The sequence below is a fragment of the Ictidomys tridecemlineatus genome, chromosome 5 (genome assembly GCF_052094955.1).
Source record: "Ictidomys tridecemlineatus isolate mIctTri1 chromosome 5, mIctTri1.hap1, whole genome shotgun sequence".
In the NCBI taxonomy this organism is placed as follows: Eukaryota; Metazoa; Chordata; class Mammalia; order Rodentia; family Sciuridae; genus Ictidomys; species Ictidomys tridecemlineatus.
In genome coordinates this window covers 146,815,314-146,839,136 of record NC_135481.1, presented here as the reverse complement: position 1 = coordinate 146,839,136, position 23,823 = coordinate 146,815,314, and the positions used below count along the sequence as shown (strand labels likewise).

Below are 23,823 nucleotides of genomic sequence, written 5' to 3'. Positions count from 1 at the left end.
ACACACGTGGCCTAGCGTGCCGTGGATGCCAAGTGCAAAATGTATCCCCTCTGATCTCACTTGGTGATTATTCTTTCTTTCTTTCCATTTTTGTCTTTAAAGGTTCAGTCCTTTGGGGAAAGGATTGTACTTTTCGTTCTAAATGTCATTATTTTTGGAAGACTGGAGAGAAGTTTGGATGATGATGACATGTTTTTTTTGCCTCATTCTGTGAAGGAGCGAGCAAAAATTCTGTGGAGAAATGGAGCAGCTGTTGGATTTTACACAACCAACGTGAAAGGTGAAGGTCACATGGTATCTGGGGGCTGCCTCCAGTTCAGGTGCTGGGAGGGAGGGGACTGGAGATGTCCCGCTGTCCTGGGTACACCTTTAGCACAAGTGTTACTTGGAGAGGATCTCCTGGCACAGGAAGTATACTGCCAGTTAAGCTGTTGTGTAACGAAACCTAAGGTATGGATTTCATTTTCAGTGCATGTCTCAATTCAATGACCAGCAGGCTGAAAAGTTTGTCTCTTTGATTCCCAGGCAGTGCCATGTCCCCTATAAAACACTTGTGGCAGTTAATCCCAAAAAACCAAATGCTGAATGTTTTCTTTGATATAAGGAGGCTGATTCATAGTGGGGTAGGGAGAGGGAGCATGGGAGGAATAGACAAACTCTAGATAGGGCAGAGGGGTTGGAGGGGAAGGGAGGGGGCATGGGGTTATTAATGATGGTGGAATGTGATGATCATTATTATCCAAAGTACATGTATGAAGACATGAATTGGTGTGCATATACTGTGTATACAACCAGAGACGAAAAATTGTGCTCTATATATGTAGTAAGGATTGTAATGCATTCTGCTGTCATACACAAATAAAAAATAAGTTAAAAAAAAGAAAAAAAACACTTGTGGTGGTTAATGATGTACAATAACTTTTAATCGCAGTGTTTTTTACATTTCTTTTCTGTATGTTACCAATTAGCTGTCAGGAAAAAATACCCTTGCTAACAGGTGACATGTGGAGGAGAAGGCACTCGATGCCAAGATGTGTAGACATTACCTCAGAAGAGAGTGAGTCCGGCCACACACGATCACAGGTTGGGTAAAGCGACTGGGCCTTATTTTGAGGGGCAGCTGTGAGTACCACAGTGTCAGGAGCACCACTTTGCTTGAAGGGATGGGGCTCTTCTTTAAAGTTGTGTTTGAACAACAGATTCTTTCGCTTTGAAAGTCTTGTCAATGTCTCTGATCCAACTGGTCCCAGCACCATCTTTGGTTCTCCAAAGTTCTCAATTTTAGCAAAAAAAAAAAAAAAAAAAAAAAAAAAAATCCCAATAAACCACTTGTGGATGTGATGTTGTCAGAATTGAGTGTTTTTCTTTGGGGAGAAAGAACTGATTTTGGTTTTGAACTCTATTTACATCGTGTGTATGCTCTGCTTGTCCAGGATTTATTTGATCTCATCTTCACTCTCATCAATGTGATCTGACCACTGTTGATCTACGTCAGGCTCCTCTGCCATCTATCATCTGTTGTTTAGCCCCTTGAAAGTGTTATTTTTGTATTTTGGTTCTAGAATTCCAATGAATATTTCTAGTTTTCAGTTTTTTGTGGTTGAAATTCTATATTCATTTGCTGGTTGACCATATATTTTTTCATTTTAATTAATTGAACATATCTGTAGAGCTATTTTGAAGTCCTTGTCTACTGATAGCTATTAGAGTCAATTATATTGAATATAACTGACCGTTCCCCACCTTCCTGGGGATGGGTCATACTTTCTAGTTTAGGAATTTTTGGTTGAAAAAAAAATGGCAACCATATTGCAGAAAATGAATTCCTCTGTTTTCTGAGGATTTTTGGATTTTGTGCTAGAAGGCATCTAATCTACCTGGATTCAAGCTGCCAACTTTGTCTCCTTTATGATACGTGGCTGCTGACATCGTTTGACTTCCTGTGGCTGCTTCTTTAGTCTTGCTCTGTGAGTCCTGGGCTGACAAGCTTTGGACATGGGTGTGACCTAACTTCTCAGTAGTGTTCTTACTTCTGCCAGTTCTGGACTCTACTCTGATCCTTTGAACCATTTTGCTTCAGCCTTATGCCACTTAAGCCACCCAAATTGGAGAGTACCCTTGGTTAAGAAAAGTACCAAACTCACTGAAAGTTCCATCTTTCAAGAGTGGATCTCTCTCTAATTTCTTGATCTCCCCCTGCTTGCCGCTTCCCCCCATTCCTTTGAGGTCTCCTTTACTCATTTATAAATTAGCTATAAACTAGGGATTTGGGAAGTTTTTCTTGTTCTTGTTCTTGTTCTTCTTCCTCTTCCTCTTCTTCTTCATCCAGGGACCGATTAACCACTGAGCCACATTCCCAGCCCTTTTTCATATTTTATTTAGAGACAGGGTCTCACAGAATTACTTAGTCTCACTTTTGCTGAGGCTGGCTTTGAACTCTCGATCCTCCTGCTCCAGTCTCCCAAGCTGCTGGGATAACAAGCGTGTGCCACCATGCCTGACACAGGAAGTTTATGTTCTGCCTTTGGTCGTGCTCATCCTGTGGTTCTCATGCTGCCAGAACTTTCTTTTTAAATTTCTGGTGCTTTCCTACTTCTGAATTCTCCGTATCTGATACATTTACCTGGTCTGGCTACAGTTTTCTCCATCAATGTTTTCTGTAGCCTTGAAGTTGGAATTATATTCTCTAGCCAATAAGCTGCAAATTCACAGGTTTTTTACCTGTTTCCAGAAATTAGATTTCTGGCTTCTATCAGCTATTGGATGTCTTATAGTATCTTTAAGCATTTTAAAAAATTTTCATGTGAAGATTTGCATGATCTCTTCTTTCTACCATCATTATTTGAGAGTTCAGGTATGGATGGAGGACTTTTTTTTTTAAATCCCTTATCTCCTCGTCTCATTTTGTAGTTGAGAGAAGAATTTACTTAGATGAATTTAAAAATGATTGTTATTAGTAGCATGTAGGTAAGGCAAACAGAAAAGTAATTTAGTTGATGATCAGATATAATTCATAGTATTTATTATTTTACTCATATAATTTGTGAAAAGTCACTTGTATTATTATCACTATACTGAAATACCTAACAGACCAGCTATAAAAGCAAACTGGTTTATTTAGTTCAGTTTTGGAGGCTGAGAGAAGGGGAGGGGCTATAAAAGCAACAAGCTTTTATAACAATCTCTTTGAAACAACCAAAAGGGGCTCACGTAACAGCTTTCTTAAGCCATCCTGAGGGCAGTGCCCCCAGCAAGACTCCAGGACCTCCCACTAGGCTCTCCCAAGAGCACCATGCGGAGCACTGCACTTCAACACAGGAGCCCTTGGGGACACTTTAACTACATCCAAACTGCAGCGTCACTATCAGATACGTGTGGTTCAGCTGACCACCAGAAGGGTGGACAGTTCAGCAGTTGAGCAGTTAGTGATGTCCTTCAGTCTCTGCTCTGTCTGTGGGGCTCGTCACAGTGTTAGGAAGTGCTTTGTTGATCTTAGGGTGTGGGCACTGCACGTGGTAAGCTCTTCAGCTTTTCCCAGTGATGGAGAATATCTATTGATTCAGCCGAGGCTAGCCTGAAGGTTGTAGTTTCATTCTGCTGGGAAAACCAAAGGCCTAACTCACAGAATCCACAGGGTCCCAGGGGCAGGTTCTACCTATTGAAGAGGGTACAGCTGGGCCATGACAGAAGCTGATCCAACTTACTCTTTTTGGACTTTATGATGGTGTAAAAGTGGTACATATTCAACTGGAACTGCAGTTGGAATTCACGTGTTTTTCTTGGAGAGTGCGATGTGGTAGAATACTCTTGGTGATGCGGGCAGCAGCAAGGGGCCCCAGTGCCAGTCAGCCTTGCCAACATGGAGCCCAACAGCCACACTGTGCAGTGTACTGTGCTACTAAGCTGGGAGTTCAGTAGGTTAGGTCTGTTGAATGTGTTTCTAATTATTTTCAATTTATGATGGTTATTTTTTGGATATAACCATATATTAAGTCAAGGAGTACATTCATTTTTTTTTCTGTGTATGAGACTTCGAAAATGTCTATTTTCTTTCTTTTTTCTTTTTTTTTTTGTACTGAGGATTGAAATTGCCTCTTTGGGGACTTTATAGTTCTAGGAATTTAACCTACACATAGGTCTCTATAACATAGCCAACCTTCATGTTATTACTTTATATTCATTTTTTCCCTCATCCCTCGACTTCTTTTTTTAAAAGTTTTATTATTGGTTGTTCAAAACATTACATAGTTATTGACATATCATATTTCATACATTTGATTCAAGTGGGTTATGAACTCCCCGACTTCTGCGCTTAGCTTCTATCAACCCTTGGTCATTTCTTTTTTTTCCTCCTCCTCCTCCTCCTTTTTTTTTTTTTTTTTGTGGTGCTGGAGATGAACCCAGGGTCTTATGCATGTGAGGCAAGCACTCTACCAACTGACCTATATCCCCAGCCCCTAATTTCTCAATCACTATAGTTTTGTCTTTTCTAGAATATCATATAAATAGAACTGTGCAGTATCCAACCTTTTGAGATTGACTTTATCACTCAGCATAATGCCTTTGAGATTTGTCCCCATCAACGTGTTCTTCAGTAGGCTGTGCCACTTTATGTCTGGGGGCATATTTAGTTTTGAAGCAGGTGGGTGCCTTTGTATAGAATGAATGAAATATTTACAGGTGGACTTCTCTTAGGAAACATTTTGCTAGCAGACTGGTTTGAATTTCTCTCTTTGTTTGATGGTTCCTTAATTGCCTTTCTTACAAAATATTGAAACTCTAGTCTTTTCACTGTTTTGTGCCGAAATTCTCCCTAGGTAGTAAAAATCATTGAGGGTTTACTTTAATTTTTGCTTCCAAACCACCAGTCCATAAGACTGTTAACATTCAGGGGGAGAGAATACCGGATTGGGGATTGGAAAGGAGGCTAATTTAAGACAGAGCTTATAAATATTTTGCGTTTGCATAAAAATCTAAAAAGAACAATTTTGCATTACAGATTCCTGAATACCCAAAAGGAACGAAGTCATAACGAGTGGCACTTGAGAATATTAGATGAGGTGATTAGGAATTCAGACTGTGACCTGTGAGACTCAGCGATGCTGTGGAGCTGGCCTCAGCCCTGCCTGGGCTGGGGCCTCCTGCTTTCGCCTTCTGTAGACACCAGCCCCATCAGTCCCCCTGGCACTGTTGTCCTGTTAAGCAGGAGTCTCTCATGTCACCATCTGGACATTAATGGAAACATATGCAGCAAAAATTGAGTGGTGAGAGAGTGGTGCAGTTTCTGGTACCAACTCTGCCATCCAAGGAGAAGGGGGTTGCTGTTGCAAAGAATAGGAGTGTACTCTAGGACTTGCAGGGTAGGAAGACTCTGGAAGGGTACAGGAGAAGCTCATCAGGTACGACCTGGCTCCTTATGCTGCAGTGGGTACCTATCCAGTCTCATGGATGCAAAACAGCTTCCTTTACTCACATATGTTTTCTACTTCTTTCTTAGAACTCTGCCTTGGTTTTGCTGTGATGCCCACCTGGCCTCTAGCTCCACCTGTCCTAAAGGTTCATGATGTATGGCAATCCTAACGTCATTTCATTCATTCAGAGTTCTAGAAAGAATCAGGTCAGCCCTGCTGGCCTCTGGATGGGATTCTTGTGGATCGTTGGTTCTCCTTTAGCTCAACTGTCTGACATGGGTTTTGTGGTTCGGGTATGGCCATGCAGCTGTATTTCTTTGTGGCTGTGATAAGAGTAATTTCAAAGGAGAGACACAGGTTTGTCAGGCATCCCATAATATTCCATGGAGGAATCTTTTTTCTAAAGTCTCGGCCTGGACGGTGACTGTGTCGAGTCAAGACTGTCAGGCAGCTCTTGGTTGCTGAGTGACTCTACATTTTAGATGGCTCCAGCAGGCACAGTTTTGTTTTGCTCATGTTTTATAGGATCCAGGAATTCTTGGATCACATCCCAGACCTACTGAAGCAGAGATTCTATAAGGGCCTGGCAATCTGTGTTAACAAACCCTCCGGGTGATTTCCATGTACTCTGAAGTTTCAGAACTCCTGACCTAGTCATGTACTCCTCAGTGAACAGGTATTGTCCCCCCAGTGTGACAAGATTTTGTTCTAGGGGACATACTCTCACTAACCTGAATACCTCCCACTGGGACCCACCTCCAGAAGGTCCTGTCTCCACCCACCGGCACCTCTCTGTGGAGAAAGCCTTTACCATGTGGAATTTTAGAGGACACTTCAGATCCAAACTCAGGGAGCAAACAGATTTTAGATATTAGAGTGGTTTGTGGCTCTTCAAAACATGACACTATCCAACAAAATCTTATCCCTCAGTATTTCATTTGGTGGAGGTGGAGATCAGGAACACATTTTGAAAAAGGCTCCTCAGACTGGCGATTACGAAAATGGCTTAAGAAGCACTGGTCTGTGGCATGTGATTATTAGGAAATTCCTAGCTGTGGAGTAGGTGCAAGCTCAGCATTTCCAGGTGAAGGTCATGCGCAGATCTGGGTTGCAGATCGGTTGTGCCCACTCACATTTCCACCCGTCCAAGGCTGGAGGCTTTCTTGCATCACACCTTGGCCAGCACTTGGTGTTGTCCAAGGTCTCTGGGGTTACAGTTCTGATGGCTGAGAGACGATATCTCATTTTATAGACTTTTTCTAATTGTTATGAGTCTCTAGAAATGGGATTGATTTTTATAGATTTTATAGATTTGGTCCAATAAAATACATAAACCCATAAAACCTATTCTGGCTGTTCATGTTGAGGGGATTTTTAGATATATAGAAGAATTATGAAGAAAGTTTAGAAAGGCTCTGTGTGCCCTTCACCCGTCTTCCCTCATATCCACATCTCATGTAGCTGTGGTACAATGTCCAGAACAAAAAAAATTAGCATCAGTTAATTTCTTTCTCATATCCTCCTTCTCTTCTGGTCCCTGATCCAGGACAGTGCGAGGCATTTGCTCTTCAATTCACCTGGGTCTCCTCTTCCAATCTGTGACCATTTCTTGTTTTTTTTTTTTTTTTTTTTGGTCATTTGAACACATTTGAGGAGTACTGGTCAGGTGATTTTAGAATGTCCCTTAATTTACATCTGTCTGATGTTTTCTCATGATTAGACTGCAGTTACGGGTTTGGGGAACAGGGGAGCACAGATATATTCTTATATATCAGAGGGCAGGGTGGGTGACATCTCATTAGGGGTAGTGGTAACTTTGGTCCCTCAGTTAAGGTGGGAGTCCTGTGAGTTTCTCCACTGTAAAATTACTCTTTCTCCCTTTTTATATTTGATCTGTTAAAATATTTTGAAAAGATTAATTCAATGTAGCTTTAAAAATGAACACTTAATAATAATGATGCATATTTATGGGGTATGTATGATATTTGATAACATGTATACAAAATGTATAATGATCAGATCAAGGTAATTAGCATTTCCATCTCTTTAAACATTTATCGTTTCTTTGTGTTGGAAACCTTTAAACTCCACTCTTTTAGTTCTTAATAAAATACACAATAAATTGTTATAGACTCTAGTCACCCTACTATGCATGTTCTCTTTGTGTCTTTTTAAAATCCATTTTATCAAAGTAAAATTTTCTATCTTGTAAAGCTTACCAATCACAAGTGTATAATTCAATTATTTCATTTTATTTTGTTAGCAAATATAGATAGTTGTATAACCATCACCAAAGTCCTGTCTTAGGACATTTCTGTTATCCTGCTAAGTGGTCTGTGGTGTTAGTCTTTTTTTCCATTACAGCCTTAGGCAGCCGCTGATCTGCCTTTCCCCCCCTACCAATTAGCCTTTCCTATACATTTTACCTAAATGCAAGGATATGATATATTGTCTTTGGCATTTGGATTCTTTCACTTGGTTTAGTGTTTTCCTTATCCATGTAAATTGTAGCATTTGTAGTACTTCATTCCTTTTTATTGCCGAGTAATATTTCACTGTTTGAAATATTACTGTATTTTGCTTATGGATCTATCACCAGATGGATTGTTTCCAGTTTGGGAATATTATGAATAATGTGGCTATAAATATTCACCTACACATCTGTGTGGAAATGTGTTTTCATTTCTTTTAGTTAGGTTCCCTGGAGTAGACTTGCTCCATTAATTGGTAAGCTTATGTTTAACTTTTTCAGGAACTGCCACGTGGTTGCACAAACTGGCTGCACCACTGTGAACTTCCATCAGCAATATCTGAGGTTTCCATTTTCCTGCATGTCCTTGTCAACACTTATTATTGCTTGTCTTTTTGATTCTAGCCATTCTGGGAGGCTCAAAGTGGCATCTCATTGTGGTTTTAAAACTTGCATTTCCCAAATGACAAATGGTATTGAATAGCTTTTCATTGACAATTGGCCATGTGAATGTCGTCTTTGAAGAAATATCTGTCCAAATCTTCTGTCCATTTTTAATGAGGTTATTTGTTTTCTTATTGAATTGTAAGAGTCTTTTATTCTGGCTACAGCCTTTTATCACTAATGGTATTTGCAAACATTTTCTTGCAGCCTGAGGCTTGGCTTTTCCCTTTGCTGGTGGTGTGTTTCGACACAAAGAGTTTTAAATTTTGATCAAGTTAGATTTGTCAATCAAGAATGCTTTTGGTGTTGACTCTAAGAATTCTTTGTCTAACCCAAGATTGTGTATTTTTTTTCCTAAAAGCACTAACAGTTTTAGCTCTTGCATTTATGTCTATACTCCATCTTGAGTTAATTTTTGTGTATGATGTGAGGTGAGGGTTCAACTTCATTTAAAAAACTACCTAATACTTTTTTTTTTTTTGGTACCAGGTATTGAACCCAGGGGTTCTTAACCACTGAGAAACATCCCCAACCCTTTTTGTGTTTTATTTTAAGACAAGGTCTCTCTAAGTTGCTTAGGATCTTGGCTAAGTTACTGAGAGCTGACCTTGAATTGGGATCCTCCTGCCCCAGCCTCCCAAGTCTCTGGGATTATGAGCGTGTGCCCCAAGCCTGGCTTAGGTCACAGTTCTTCATCAGATGTGCCATTTTCATGTGATCTCTCCCACTCTGTGGCTTGTTTTCTCATTCTTGTGATGATGCCTTTCACAAGCAGACATTCTATTTCTTCTTCTTTTTTTTTCTTGCAAAACACTCTTTTATTTCAACAAAAAAAAATCCCTTCCTCCTGAAGTGAGATTTTGCAGAGATGTGCTGTCATTCTGTAGGCTGTTATAAAAGTCACAGCAATGAAAGAAGAGCCACAGTCTGGGAAGAGAATCTTTTTCCAATCATCACTTAATTCCACACTAAAACCTTTATTCACTCCTCTGTTCACAGACATCCTGTATCCTGAAGTCCACTGTGTCAACTTTTTCTTTCACGGATCTTGCCTTTAATGTCATATCTGAAAAGTCATTGCCATGCCCAAGGTCATCCTCAGTTGTCTCCCATGTTATCTTCTAGGAGTTTTTATAGTTTTGCTTTCACATTTAGGTCTATGATCCAATCTGAGTTAATTTATTTATTTATTTTTTTTGTGAAGAGTCTGTGTCTACATTCATTTTCTTCCTGTGGATGAATGTCCCATCATCTCGCCTCATTTGTTGGAAGACTGTCCTTTCCCCTTTGTGAAAATTGAAGCACAGGAGTTTATTTCTGGACTTTAGGTCTGTTCCACTGATCTGCCTTTGAGCCACTACTCCATACTCAATTCAATATTTGACAAAGGCTTGAAATTGGGTAGTGGAAGCCTTCCGACTTTGCTCTTTCTCAAAGTTATTTTGATTATTCTAGAGACTGCATTTCATGTAACACTTAGTATCAGCTTGTTAATTTTCACCAAAAAGCCTGCTGGTATTTTAATGGGCTAGCATTATAGATCAGTTTGGGAAGAATTTTCATGGGAACAGAATTGGGTAATTTGACCAGTGAACATGGAATTTCTCTTCATTCATTTAGCTCTTTGGTTTCCCTCAGATAACTTGTACTTTTTACTGCTCAAGGCTTGCACTTGTTTTGTTAAATATACTCCTAAGTATTTGCTGTGTTTTAATGCTATGGCGAATAGAATTGCATCTTTATATAAATTTACACCTTCTCAGCTTTGGAAACTTAACATTAGGGGGACATTGTTCTCATTTTTGTCAATTGAAGTCATAGAATTTCAAACAAGTTGATATTATCTTCTCAAGCATGTTGAGGCTGAGATTACAAATATTTTACAATTACTGTCTCAAGTGAGTTGAGGTTCCTTGTTAGACTTAGATTATGTTCTCTCCCTTCCACTTCCCCTTTCCTCCCTCCCTTCCTTCTTTCTTCCATTTTCCAGTACTAGAGGTTGAACCCAGGCCTCACACATACTAGGCAAGCGCTCCACTATTGAGCTGCATCTGCAGGAGACAGGTTCTTACTACTGTGCCCTGGCTGGCCTTGGACTCTCTCTCAATCCTCCCGTCTGAAACTCCTGAGAAGCTGGTTGCTCTACTCATTCATTTTTGACATGAATGTTTATTTAACTAACAATTCCTTGGGTTGATATTCTGGGCTGGGCTCAGTGGGTGGTTTTCTGATCTCGGCTGGACTTGCTATGTGTTCATGGTAACTACCTGCCAGGTAGGTGGTTTTGTTCTTGAAGCTGGTTTGAGGTTGGCTGGGACCACCAAGGTGCCTGAGCCATGTTTCTGTGATGGCCTGGGTTTATTTAAAAAAAAAATTTTTTTTGTAGCTGCAGATGGACAGAATGCCTTTATTTTATTTTTCAAATTTTATTTATTTTCATATAACAAAACTAAAAAAAACTTAAAACATTAGATATTATATATGACAGCAAAATGCATTTTGATTCATTGTTCCAGCACAACTTTACATTTCTCTGGTGTACAAGATATAGCGTCACGCCATATGTACAGTCATACAAGTACCTAGGGTAATGATGTCCATCTCACAGAATGCCTTTATTTTTTTTAAATTTTTTTTTTATGTGGTGCTAAGGATCAAACACAGTGCCTTACATGTGCTAGGCAAGCACTCTGCCACTAAGCCACAACCCCAGCCCTGGCTTAGGCTTATTTTTGTGGCGGGTGGTAGACAGACACCGAATGCCTGAGGCCCAGGCTCAGAATTGGTGTATTGTCACTTGGCCTTATTCTGTTGCTCAGACTCTTCAGATCTCTCCCTGTTGCCAGCTAGACTATAGGGGGGAGAGAAACAGACCCCATCTCTTGAGGAGAAGAACTTCAAAATCACATGCAGAGGGATGTGGATATAGGAAGTGCGTGCATTTTGCTATAAAGGGACATGGTGAGTCCTTTTTGTCCATACTCCGGAGATAGGTTGGGATGGTCTCCTAGCCCACATCCTCTGGCTTCAGGTTTCATTTTTCCAAAGAGGGCTTTGATGTTTTTCAGATAATTGTCATTGGCTCTGAAGGTCTCAGTGAAGGGAGAGATCTGAAGAGTCTGGGTACATGAGCCACCTGCTCCGCTCAGTCTCCCAGGTTTGCTTTTCACTTCAGTGCAGTGGTCCAGGGACTGCCCTTGTAGCAATTAATAATAGGGGTCAGTTAGAGTCTGGTGGTTTGGAATCGTCTGCTGTTTTAGCGCCAGTTGTTTAGCTTGTGAAACTAACTCTGCTTCCAGGTGATATCAATGACACTGGCTGTGCAAGGGTCCCACAGGGTCCTGGTGGAGCAGCATCCAGCCCAGGAAACAATGTGTGTCTCCTGCTTCCCCTGCAGGCAGCCTGTGTGGCGATGGCACTGGTGCATGTTATCTGCTGCCTGTCTTGGATACTGTGTTTGTCAGGAGGAAACATCGTCGCCAAGGTCTGGGGACAGCCATGCTGCAGGACTTCTGTGAGACATTCCGAGAAGATGATGCCCTGGGCCTCAGTTGCCCAATCTCTCCTGCCATGTACCAAGGTCAGCCCACTGCATGGTGTGTGAAGGAATTTGGGTAACAGTGGTGAATAACACGTGTGCATTCTAGGTGGTTCTGAGCAGATGGAGCCCTTCGGGGCACAGCAGGCCTTGGCTTTGCCTCCCTCCTGAGAAGTCTTCCACAGTTTTAGCACAGAGACCTCATTTTTGATCTCTGGGAGTAAAGCTTTCCTAACCTGGGAAGTGGATTTGAATATGCAGATGATCCCTGACTCATGATGATTTGACTTAGGATTTTTTTTTTTTTTTTTTTACTTTATAGTGGTGTGAAAGCAATACACATTCAGTAGGATGTGTACTTCAAATTTTGAATTTCTAATGTTTCCTGAGCTAGCAGTATGTGGTCCCATACCGTCTCTTGAGACGGTGGGAACAGGCAGTGAGCCACAGATCCCTGTCAGCCACGTGATGGCTAGGGCAAATAGTCAAGAGTCTACAGGAGGCTGTGTTGCCAGTGGTTTTTGGATACAGATGTTCAATAAATTGCACAAAAATATTCCACACTTCATTATAAAATAGACTTTGTGTTCGATGAGCTTGTCCAGCTGTAGGCTGAGGTAAGTGTTCGGAACACGTTTAAGGTAGCCTGGGCTGTGCCGTGAGGTTCAGTCAGTTAGGAGTATTACATGCATTTTCAAATTATCAACTTCTGATGTGTTTGGGGAAGGCAGCCTCGTTGTAAGTCAAGGACCATCTGTAATCAGAAACAAATCATCAACCTCAGGGAGAAGTGGAATCCAGGGAACTGCTGCCGGGATCCTCCCAGTAACTCGGCTCATTCAACTGAAGCTTATAGTTCATCACTTTGTCCATTGAACTAGAAGCCACAGGGAGAGTCCAGGAGCTGTGGGTAGGCAGGAGATGATGGAAAGACACTGCACAAGCAGTGAGTTCCAAGATCCCTGACACCTTCACCACAAAAGGAGGCCTCTCCCTCCTCCACGATCACCCTACTGCATCTCTTTCCAAGTGGTTTCTATTCTTTGTTTGCATTTGCCAGAGGAAACTCAATTGCTAGACATCACTCTGAGTCAGTAAGAGTGGGTGTCTGGAGAGATCTCTTCAGATCCCCTTGTCACCTCGTGAAAGGACACTAGCTCAATTTGGCCTTGCCTCACTTTGTGTCATTCAGATGTTTTTTGAATCCTTAGTATTGAGTTTCCAGGGTCCTTCTGGTATGAAGAGAACAATGGACAGGAAAGTTGGAAAGGCAAATAAACTTCTCTTGCTCTGAAATCACAAAGAAAGCAGGCACAAACGATTTTCCCTCAAGTGGGTTTAGTTGTTTCTTGGTATTTTTCAGACCCTCTGGCTGTTATTATTAAACTCTGGAGAGCCTTGAGTTTCTGCAGAGTGCTCAAGGATGCCCGCACTGTGCAGCTCACTTTCAGATGCTGGGCAGTTCTGGGGCCCAGGCAGCTGGTCCTACATCTACATCCACACCCTGCCAATCTCTTCTCCTCATTCTTGCTTCAATTCTGAGGCCTCTGTTGGAGAGAGTTGCCCTGCCCTGGTGCAGGCCCCCTAAGGGTCTCTAGAGAAAGCTGGTTTTTCCAGTGCAGGGCACCTCAGGATGTCAGGTTATCTTGCTAAAGAAGCCAAAGATCCCATGTTGCCAGGGCCAGTGCTGTGGATCCCCACTGCCCCTCCTCTGCTCCATCAGCAAACACTTGAAAGGGCTGATTCTGAATCACATTTCTCTTGGGGCTTCAGCCACCCACACCCCGCTGTCAGGCTTTTACTGAGTGCAGTCTTGCCCTCCAGCTGGACAAGAGGACTTTTGCTCCAAGCTCCAGGCTTTGAGTCCTTTTTTCCGCTGCATCCCTCTCCATGGGTTGAGGACTCCATGGGCTCAAGGGGATGTACCCACCCCTGTCTATATGGCTCCCTCTAAATCCACTCAGAATACCAGAACCCCCAAATTCCTGCCAGTGTTGCCAAGGGCCTGACTCCATCCCTGGATCTGTGTCCATGCTGGTGAACCATGGCACCCATCTGTACAACTGTCGGCCTCAGGGATGGCTGTTGGTGGGATGTAGATGGAGTGTGAGTGGGGGTGAGCAGGAGGAGGCCGGGGAAGGCAGTGGGTTGGAGACTGGGGGCTGGCTCTCTTGGTGTTGCCACATTCTGATGCACAATTCCAAGGTGTCCAAGAATTCTAAATTTAAAACTGGCTTTCTCGGTTGTTAGGAAGTTATATTTGTCAGCAAGGAGGGCAGAACATGTGAGATCTACCACTTTCCTGGCACAGTTTCCACCTTTATAATAGCATGGTGCTCTGTATGTTTCCACCTGCACTCTTGCCCTGGACCCTTCAAAGGTTAGGAGCAGACTTGAAGTCCCCATGGACACCTTCGGGACCAAAAGCATTTTATCATTTGCCTGGAGTCGGGGCACTGTCATGTGAAGATGCTCATCCTGTGAATATGGGCTCACAAGTCAGTGAGGGGCCTCTGGAATCCAGGAGTCTGGTGGACAATGAGTTTGGAAGCTTCCATGGGAGAGGAGGGAAGGCAGAGGAGGCTGGTCAGGGAGGAAGGATGGAGCTGGGCATGGTGGTGCACTCCTGTAGTCCCAGTGACTTGGGAAGCTGAGGGAGGAGGGTCGCAGGTTCAAAGCCAGCCTCTGCAACTTAGTGAGATCCCATATCTTGGAATGTGGCTCAGAGGTGTCCCTGAGTTCAGTCCTCAGCCAAAAACAAAAACAAACAAACAAAACAACAACAACCAAAAACCTAAGTGGGATGGCATTAGGGATTGAATAGTGTCCCTCCAAATGTTGAAGCCTGTGGTATAACTGTACTTGGAGATGTAGGGACTTTAAAAGGTCCCTAAAGAGAAATGAGCTTATGCAGGTAGACCCCTAATTCAATATGGCTGGTGTCCTTTTAAGAACAGAGAGAGACACTAGGGATCTCTATACACAGAAACGGCCATGTGAGAAGACAGCAATTCTCAAGGAGAAGAGACTCAGGAGAAACCAAACCTGTCACACCTGGGTCTTGAACTTCCAGCTTCCAGAGCTGTGAGAAATAAATTTCTGTCTTATGAATTTCTGTGGTATAGTCAGCCCTTCATATCTGCAAGTTCCAAATTTGCAGATTCAACCAATCATGGATTGTAACAACTATAACAACTATTTGTATAGCATTTACATGCATTAGGTACTAAAGATCATCTAGAGATGATTTAAAGTCTACGGGAAGATGTGCATAGTTACATGCAAAGACCACACTATTTAGTGCAACTGTATGGACGTTGGATTTTGTGTCTTCAGTGGCTCCTGCAAACCAATTCCCTTTGGTTGCCATGGGACAACTGTATTTTATTAGAGCAGCCCTAGAAAACCAGTACAGGATGGGAGCCCCCATGAGCAGGTGAGAATTCTGTGTCCATGAGAGGTTGCTGAGAGAGTGGTTTGAGGGTAGTGGGGATCAGAGCAGCGAGCTGGGGTTGCTGCAGGAGGAATTGGAAGCTGCCTGAGTCTGCAGACACGGGAGAGCTGGCCCCGAGTGAACCAGGGTTGTGGGGGGTCTTCTGACTTATGCTCCTTCTCCTCTCTCTCAGTCTGTAGGCAGTTCCTGTTGGCCCATCCAGAGGAGCGAGGCCGCCTGTGGGAGGTGGAGGCCCTGGGGGCCCGGGGTCAGCGTGTCAACATCTGGCTCAAGGTTCAGCAGCAGGCAAGACTTGCAGAGGGTGAGTGGAACAGGAACGGTGCCCTTAGTCCTAGTTATGCCTAGTGTCCATAATCAGTACAGATTAACTTCCACTGTTTAATTCAGACCCCTGTAGGTGTTTTTTTTTTTTCTGTTGAGGTTATGGCAAGGACAAAGAAGGGGATGAGACCTGGCTGGTGGCATCTTATCCTTTTTTCTACACTTCCTTCCTGAATGAAGCACATGTTCCCGTCCATCTTGCTCAAAAAGATCTCCCCCAACTTGACAATCAGGATCTCTGAGGTCGAGGGGCTCTCCCCTTTAACAGTTTCAATAGATCAGTGAAACATCTCAGAAGATCCATTGCCTCTGTCTAATTTAGAATCAGTTGCAAAGATTATTTTGAACAGGCGAGGTGTGCACGTGGATGAAAATTCACAAGATGCCCAGGGGTTTGCTGGGAGCAGCACGTCTCCCTTCCCTGTCTCCTCTGAGGGGAGCACACACCTATGTCAAGGGCCATACCATACAATGCTCTTTAAATCGTTGCTTTGTTTAATTCTTTTTAACGGCAGCATAGTATGATGCTGTACTGATGTGTCCTTATTTCTTTCCTGTTGATGGACACACACGGTGTCTTCAGTTCTGGATTTTTCAAGACAGCGCCCCAGTGAGTTTGTCTGGCGTTTGAATGGAGGGTTGTTTTCAAGAGAGGACAGGGCCTTGCTGGCGGTTCCCAAGGGAGGCAGGAGGTGAGATGTCTTTTAAGTAGTCAGCAGGGAATGCCCACTGTCTCTGGATTTCCAAGCTGCTTTCTGACCGTGTTCTTTCCCCTTCACCCAAGTGGGGAAGGACTGCACGTGGCAGGCCTCTCTAAGCTCCGCACTCAAGGTAAGGGTCCAGGGCAGGGTTGGAGTAGCCCTTCAAGCCACAGGGACTGTGTGTGCCTGGGAGACCAGGGGATTCTAACAGTTTAAATTCACTGTCCCAAATTGAAGCCTTGGCTCTCTTCCCTTCTGGAACGGGAGCTGCTGGCAAAGTCAACTTTGGACATTTCTGTGGCTGCAGATGGCTCATTAGGGGGTTGATAGGCCTGAGGTGCCTGGTTTTCTCTCCACCTGGGTGACTGATTTACCTCAGGTGGTGACAGGCAAGAGTGCCTTGGAGTTTATTGATGATAATAGTAATAGGCTTAGCTTTTATGGCACCTTTCAGCTGGAAGGTTTAATGGATTTTTACAGATATTAATGGGGTGACTAGGTACCAGGGAAGGAGGCCGTGGCAGGGCCACGACTGTGATCCTAATGAGGCGGTTAAGTGACTTGCCCTGTGGCATCAAGTTAGGATGGAAGGGAAGCCAGTCTGTATCCCTGGGCACTGAGCTGACCAGCCGTGTGAGTTTATGGACGGGCCTCACAAATGAGACCATGGCCTTTGTGCTTGGAGGTTGCAGTTGCTTGGCTGGGATGGAAAAAGAAAATGGATTGCATGTTGGAATGTGGAAACCACAGAGGCCCTAGGGGGTCAGGGAGGAGGAGGACGACTTTTGCCTAATTGGGGAGATGGCTTCCTCCTGGAGAATTCCACTGGGGGTTATTTCAAGAGCTGGGAGTCGGTGTGGTCTGGTCAGAGGAAGCTGATCGGGGAGTCAGATGCCAGATCTGTCACTTTAATTCACTCTGAGATTCACCAACATCTACTTTCAAACAGCCAATGATAGGACTTACACAGAGAATATTTCAGAAGCATGCTTGAGTCCCTTGAAGGAAGGAAGGGTTATCATTATAATTAGGGTATAATTAGATCACTAAAACTCTATAATTTATAATTTTATAATATTTTCACTCCCTGGGTAAAGCATGGCTAGTTCCCAATTTCACCCACACTCTCTTGTCTCCCCCAGGGCCCAGAGTCAGGATTTTAATTCACTCAGGAAGGTTTTCTGCCAACCAGCTTCATCTTGTAACCATTATGTCAGCTAGTGCTGACATCCCAGGTTTTTTTCCGAGTTGGTGAGTGGGGCTGCAAATGCAATCACGGATCCACACAGATGCTCTGCACTTGCTCAGTTTCTAATCTGCTTCTCCCTTCATGGAAATCAGCAAGTGTTAGCCGACTAGAATTTCCCACCGGTCGCCACACAAGGCACATTCCAGAATCTTCTCTTCCCTGGCCATCACACCAGGCCACCCAGTTTCTGTCTTTAATTAGTGATTCTTTCTTCACTTGTTTTTCAAGTTCTCTCTCTTGTCCCTTAATTTCTGACTGTTAATTGGAGGTTTCCTACAATTTCATGTGCGGTAGAAATAGCATCATAAGCAAGAAGCCCAGTGGAGCCGATTGCTTCTTACTCTAAATAAAGCATGAACCATTTACAACATTTCAAAGGGAAATTCACTTGGGCTCCTTGCAAATGTTTTAAAATCTATTTTCGAAGCAGCCTCATTTGTGGACGAGGTCTTTTTAAAGTTTGCACAATCCTGGCCGTTGATAACATCTGTGGCTTATAATGGTCCTCAAAATATTTACAGATTTTTCAGACCTTTTGAGTTTGTGGGAAATTTCTTTCTTCCTACACTTCAGTTACATGTGAAGCCTTTGAAACTTGACCAATAGGATCATAATTCCATCTGATGTGATTTCCCAGTCAGTCTGCACATGCCTTAAGTTTCTTTACTGGAGGGAATGAAACCGAATACATCAACAGTGAAATGTTCTTTTGCAAAAATGTTGCTGGAGGCAGGAACTAATTGCACGCTGCTTTAAGAATTTAGTTCTTCTTTCTCCTTCTGTAGGTTCACAATATTGCTTTCTTTCTCCAGGAAAACTTCATGGATTCATTGTTATTCATAAGGAAAACACTTTGCTTACACTTAATTTTTTATTTTTATTTTTTTAAGAAGAGGAACTGTGTGAAAAGAGATGTGAACAATTTGAGATGGGGAAGCAGGCTTACTTTTCTAAAGTCTGATGTCCAGCAAACTGAAATTCTTTCTCTGACTAGCTTTTTCATTTCATTTTATTATTCTTTTTCAATTTTTGTGGTGCTGAGGATCAAACCCAGGGCCTTGTGCATGCTAGGCGAGATCCCTACCGCTGAGTCACATCCCAGGACCCAAGCTTCAGTTCTAAACTTGCTTCAGCTTGTTGTACAGTGCAGCAGCAATGGTCATTTCCTGTGATATGCTCTGCTGAACTGTGTGGAGGGCAAAATCACGAGTCTGGACGCCTTTTCTGTACTGCTTTTCTTTGACAGGTTGTGTGGCTCCATCTCGTGGCCATTGTCATCCACTGCAGCCCTGGATGGAAATAAGTGCCTCCTTGACTTGCTTCTGTGGTTGGTTCTGAGTTATTTGTACTTGTGCTCCTAAATAAGTGCATTCCCTAAAAAAATCCACTGAACCTTAATTGTTTAGGAATAAAATTCAAGTTAATATTTTATTAGCATGTTGTAGTCCATAACACAAAATAACCTCAGGGAAGTTGAAAAATTGGTAAAGGATTATCCATTTCAGTCCCTCCCTCACTCACTCACATATCCATTCACCAATTTATTTAATATGTGATAATGAGACATCTATATATACTGGGCACTTTTCTAGGTTCCAGGGATACAGTAGTGAATTAGACTGAAAAGGCTTCTGAACTCATTTCTAAGCTAATAAAGTACATGAACAACTACTGCTGTATGATATAAAAACTTGATTTATCAGAGAGAACTAAAGTGTGCTGGTATTTTAAAGTGCTTAGAGTTAAATCTTGCCAAACCAAATTTTGCTAATTTTATAGTTCTCTAAAGAAACTTTAAAATGTACTCGTATTGATAACAATTAAATAATGTGTTTATATTTTAGCTGGTAAAGCCAGCTGAATGTATATATATATATATATATATATATATATGTTGTATATATATTTTCAGATTGAAGGCAAACATGCATTTTTCCCTAGGAATCTGAACCCCCATGGATTTGGGGGTGTTCAGTGGGGAGGCACACAGTAGGACAAGACAGTCATCTCTTTTTGGTGGGGATCGGGGGTGAGGCTCAATTAACATGGTGGTATGGCCTTTCTTGAGTAACCTCATCTGGAGGCAGAGAAGGGTCTGGAAACTTGATGCCATTGAATGCCTGAATTGTTCTTGTTTGAAGAACAGATCTCAAGTCTAGCTCGGAAATGCTTGAGTAGTACCACCACTTTATGTCTGCTGGCACCTGGCAGCTCTTCTCATCCTCTGGAGAGCAGTGTAGCAAGGGTTAATGTGAAGGTCAAGAAGATGAATGAGGTTAGGGCCATCGGTACATTTGGAAGGATCCCACAGGTGTTAAATTGCTCTGCCCCTTGGAACCAGCCCCCATTTGTTTATCTTCTTCTCTTGCTTAGGGAGGGCAGTTCACCCTGGAAATTCCAAGGAGGACCTGAGCAATCTTGAGCAGACTTCTCTGGGGGACAGACCCACAGAGTTTGCTGATGGAGATGGCCACAGGTATGGCAATGGTGTGTTATCTCATGAGCTTCTTGTTTCTTTGGTCATTATGTTGCCCTTGTTTCCTGAAGCTGTGACCTGAACCTGCAAGGTAGCTCCTTAGATGACCGGCTGTGGGCTTCTCCTTGGCAGTTGGCTGTATTGGTTTATCCTTAGAATCTATATGGCACAGGGAGAAGGGTGGGATGAGGAGAACCTTGTGTAATTAGACTTTTTGTGGTCTTGTCTCTAAGCTGGACAGGCTCTAATGAGCCAAAATGAAACCGAGAACACATGGGAATCAGCCGTAGTCTTGCATCGTTAAGGAAATACTGAAAAATCTGAATTTCAAATTCTGCCGTGGACCAGTGTCATTCAGGCAGAACAAAAGCAAGACAAATTTGTCTTGCTTTCCTCCCCTGCCTCTCCAGAGCAGATTGCACAAAAATGGAATATTGCATTAAGTTTTTGCATAATCCTGAGTAATTGTAAAATGGAGTCTTGGGGAAGGATGGTTGCTGAATATTTCTTGGTGGCTGGTTGTTCAGTATTTTTTTTTTTAAGCCACACCAGATACCTACCCACATAGTGTAATTGTGATAAGATTCATTTGTTCTGGTACAGAAAAGTCTTTGTTTTTCGGTCCCTAAGGAGTGAGTAATTATGTTAAACTCCCAAACTTAACAATTGTACGTTGTAGGGCAATACTGCTCAATTTGGTGAATAGATTATTCTGCAATAGAAGATTCAACATGAAGGCATAAAACATCCCAGTAAATGCTGGATTGCCTTGGAAAGCTGCATTGTGTCTGACATTAGTTCCAACCATCAGGCAGAAAGGGGCTCTCATTCTCTTCGGTTCACAACAGAAAGACTGGTAAACAGAAGAGCCTACCAGTCCACTGAGCAGAGAACATTGTGCTTGGCTTCTTCCCCTGATCCTGTCTTAAACTTTGAAGGCTCTTGGAGGATTCAGCAGGGGTCCAGGGCATTGTAATGCCTGACAGTGTGCCTGCACACTCAAGCAAAAGTGCCAGCTTTTAAATTATGGTTGTCTTTTAGTATCTGTGGAGAACTGGTTCCATGACCCCCTTGTATATGAGAATCCAGGGATGCTCAAGTCCCTTATATCAAATGGTGGCATATTTGCATATAACCTGTGCAATCCTGCCTATACCTCAGACCATCTCTAGATGACCTTTAGTACCTAACGCCGTCTAATTGCTGTGCAAGTAGCCATTCTTCTGTAGTGTTTAGGGAATAAGGACAAGAAATAAAGTATATAGTCAATTCATGGTTAGTTGAATCTGTGGATGAGGAGCAGACATGGAGGGTCAATTGCAAGGCTTCTTTGACTCCCTTTCTCAAATCTCCTGAGGCTGGGCTGTCCTTCAGTCTGTTCAGTGTGTATACACACTCTTGTATATAAAATGTGGTTTCTCTGGGGCTGGTTTGTGGGGGGGTGCTTGAACTTGGCTTATCATTTTAAACCTCAGTATGAAGTTGCAAGGATAAGCCAGGGCAGGACACCCACAGACCCCGAATGTCCAGGATGACCTCATTGTGGTGGTTAACTGGAATGCTTATGAATTCCTTTCTGGTTTCAGAAGCAGATCTGTGGAGAAGAACTGGAAAATCTGAAGAACGGTCAAGATTGTGCAGAGAATGAAAAGGAAGTTGGACTACCCTTGAGGCCTTTCTGGGCTGAGCTGGAAGGGAAGGAAGTTAAGAGGACAGTGGCGGTCCCTGGGCTGGTGGGGAAGCTGTGGCAGAAACACGAGCTGCCCAGCTCCTGGCTCCTCCAGAGGCTTGGCTTGCTCCCCAGGATCCAGGCCCAAGAGCCATGTGGCTCTGCCTAGCCTCTTGTTCTTGAAATAGTGGCCACAGGGCCTGCCTACCTCCGGCTTCCAGTGTGTGCCCAGTACTGGAGACAGAGAAAGGACTTCATTAAGCATGGAGCATTCTACAGAGTTGTGGGAATTTTTTCCCCAAATGTTGGCAGTTCCAAAAGATTTCAGAAGATTACTGGTTAAACTAATATGATTTCTAAACCTCAGGGTTAATTTGCGAGGCTGCACTGGAACCATGTGAAGATCTCCCTGCCTTAGTGGAAGTGAGCTCAGGGAAGGGCCACGCTGTCCCCCTCTGTACTACAGAAATCCTCTTCAGGTTCAGCTCTGTCGGGACCATGAGATCACGGACACCAGAGGTTTCCAAGGGGACAGTTTCCTTTCCTGGGAGCCTTTGGTGACTTCAGAGCTCCCTGAGAGCAGGACCTGGCCAGGATTGTACCTACCAAAGGTCTCATGCCTATCTCAGCCCACATATAGGAGGACTTTTAGTGGGTTATAAGTGGGGGTCCGCTATCACCTAACTTAGATGGGTACTATTTGGGCTGATGGCCTCTCTGACATATGAGTGGCTCCCAGTGTGATAGTAAAAGTCACTAAAAGAAATGGACTGATCCATATGTGACCTTAACTCCCCACTTCTGAAATAGCTCCAGAGCCTGCTTGATGGCCTGTGCCTGGCCATGCAGGGACGCAGAGCCCAGCCACCATCTGCCCCAGGCTGGTAAAGCCAGCTGAATGTCTCCCACTGCTGCCTGCCTTTCAGGATCCAGGAGGCTTCTGGGCCCTAGAGCCTGCTCTCTGGGAGCTGCGGAGGTGGAACTTTCTCTGCCTTTGGGCCCTGCCATTGCTGATGTGCAATGGGGTTTTCCTAGGGAAAGCTGACAGACCTTCCTGATGAACCCGGGTTTCCCCCTTTTGCTGGCAGGTGGGATCTGCATAAGTTGCAGGCCTCTGCAGCCGAGAAACAGGTTCCAACTCTTTTTTTTTTTTTTTTTTAAATAAAATAAGCACTCTACTGACTAAGCTATATTCTCAGCCCTGATCTGTAATCTTTTTTTTTTTAATATTTTATTTACATTTTAGTTTTCGGCGGACACAACATCTTTGTTTGTATGTGGTGCTGAGGATCAAACCCCGGCTGCACGCATGCCAGGAGAGCGCGCTACCGCTTGAGCCACATCCCCAGCCCCCAGGTTCCATCTCTTAATGGTGGCTGTCCCCTCCAGTGTCGCAGCAGACCACAGCCGTTCACCACTGCCTTCTTCTTTCTGGGTTCTTGACTCCTGAGTCTGAAGAGTGAAATCCACAGATGAGGATGAGGGAATGTAAGAGTGGGATTTATTCGGGTGTGAATAGAGATAGAATACCCGCAGGGCAAGTGGGGACCCAAGAGAGGTTGCTGCTAATCTAGGGGTTTATAGAGCACTTGGTTCAAGGCAATTGGTCCAAATTTGTGCTCATCAGGTTTTGGAAAAGCACTGATGTTATTGGCCAACCCATGAGTCTGAACTCCATTAAGGTCTGCCCCACTTCCATTTTCTCACCTATTACGTATAATCTCAACATCCTAGGAAGTGGATCGTGGATGCTCGGGTGGTTCAGAGCTGGCACTGTGTGGAGTGACGGTCCACTCAGTTAGGCAGACCCACCGTGGGATCCACAGGCCTGTGCGCCCTGGCTTGCTGCGCCTCAGGCCTGAGTTGGAAGAAGGGCTCTGGGCGACTCTGGCCAGTGCTCACAGCCCACGCCCCTGCCCCACAGACCGGCGCTCGGCAGCTCCACTGCTGCTCTCTGTGGGGATTAGTGGGCTTGCTGTGTGGCTCAGCAGCCAGGGAGCCACATCACTGAGGCAGACAGTCCATCCACTTTTAGGTGAATACAGATCTGATCACATCACCGAGGGTCCCCCAAAGCCCTCCGTGGCTTA

At 43.6% G+C, this 23,823-nt stretch overlaps 1 protein-coding gene across 1 annotated transcript in view; it reads left to right on the top strand.

The window, feature by feature from the left end:
- Positions 1–15,892, top strand: part of LOC144377676 (protein FAM169B-like) — a 58,263-nt gene extending 42,371 nt beyond the window's left edge. The window contains exons 6-8 of the mRNA XM_078049069.1: positions 103–280; positions 11,723–11,905; positions 15,490–15,892. Coding sequence (XP_077905195.1) covers positions 103–280; positions 11,723–11,905; positions 15,490–15,662 — 534 coding nt within the window. The 3' untranslated portion in view covers positions 15,663–15,892. The remainder of the gene's footprint in view (positions 1–102; positions 281–11,722; positions 11,906–15,489) is intronic.
- Positions 15,893–23,823: the final 7,931 nt, after the last annotated feature.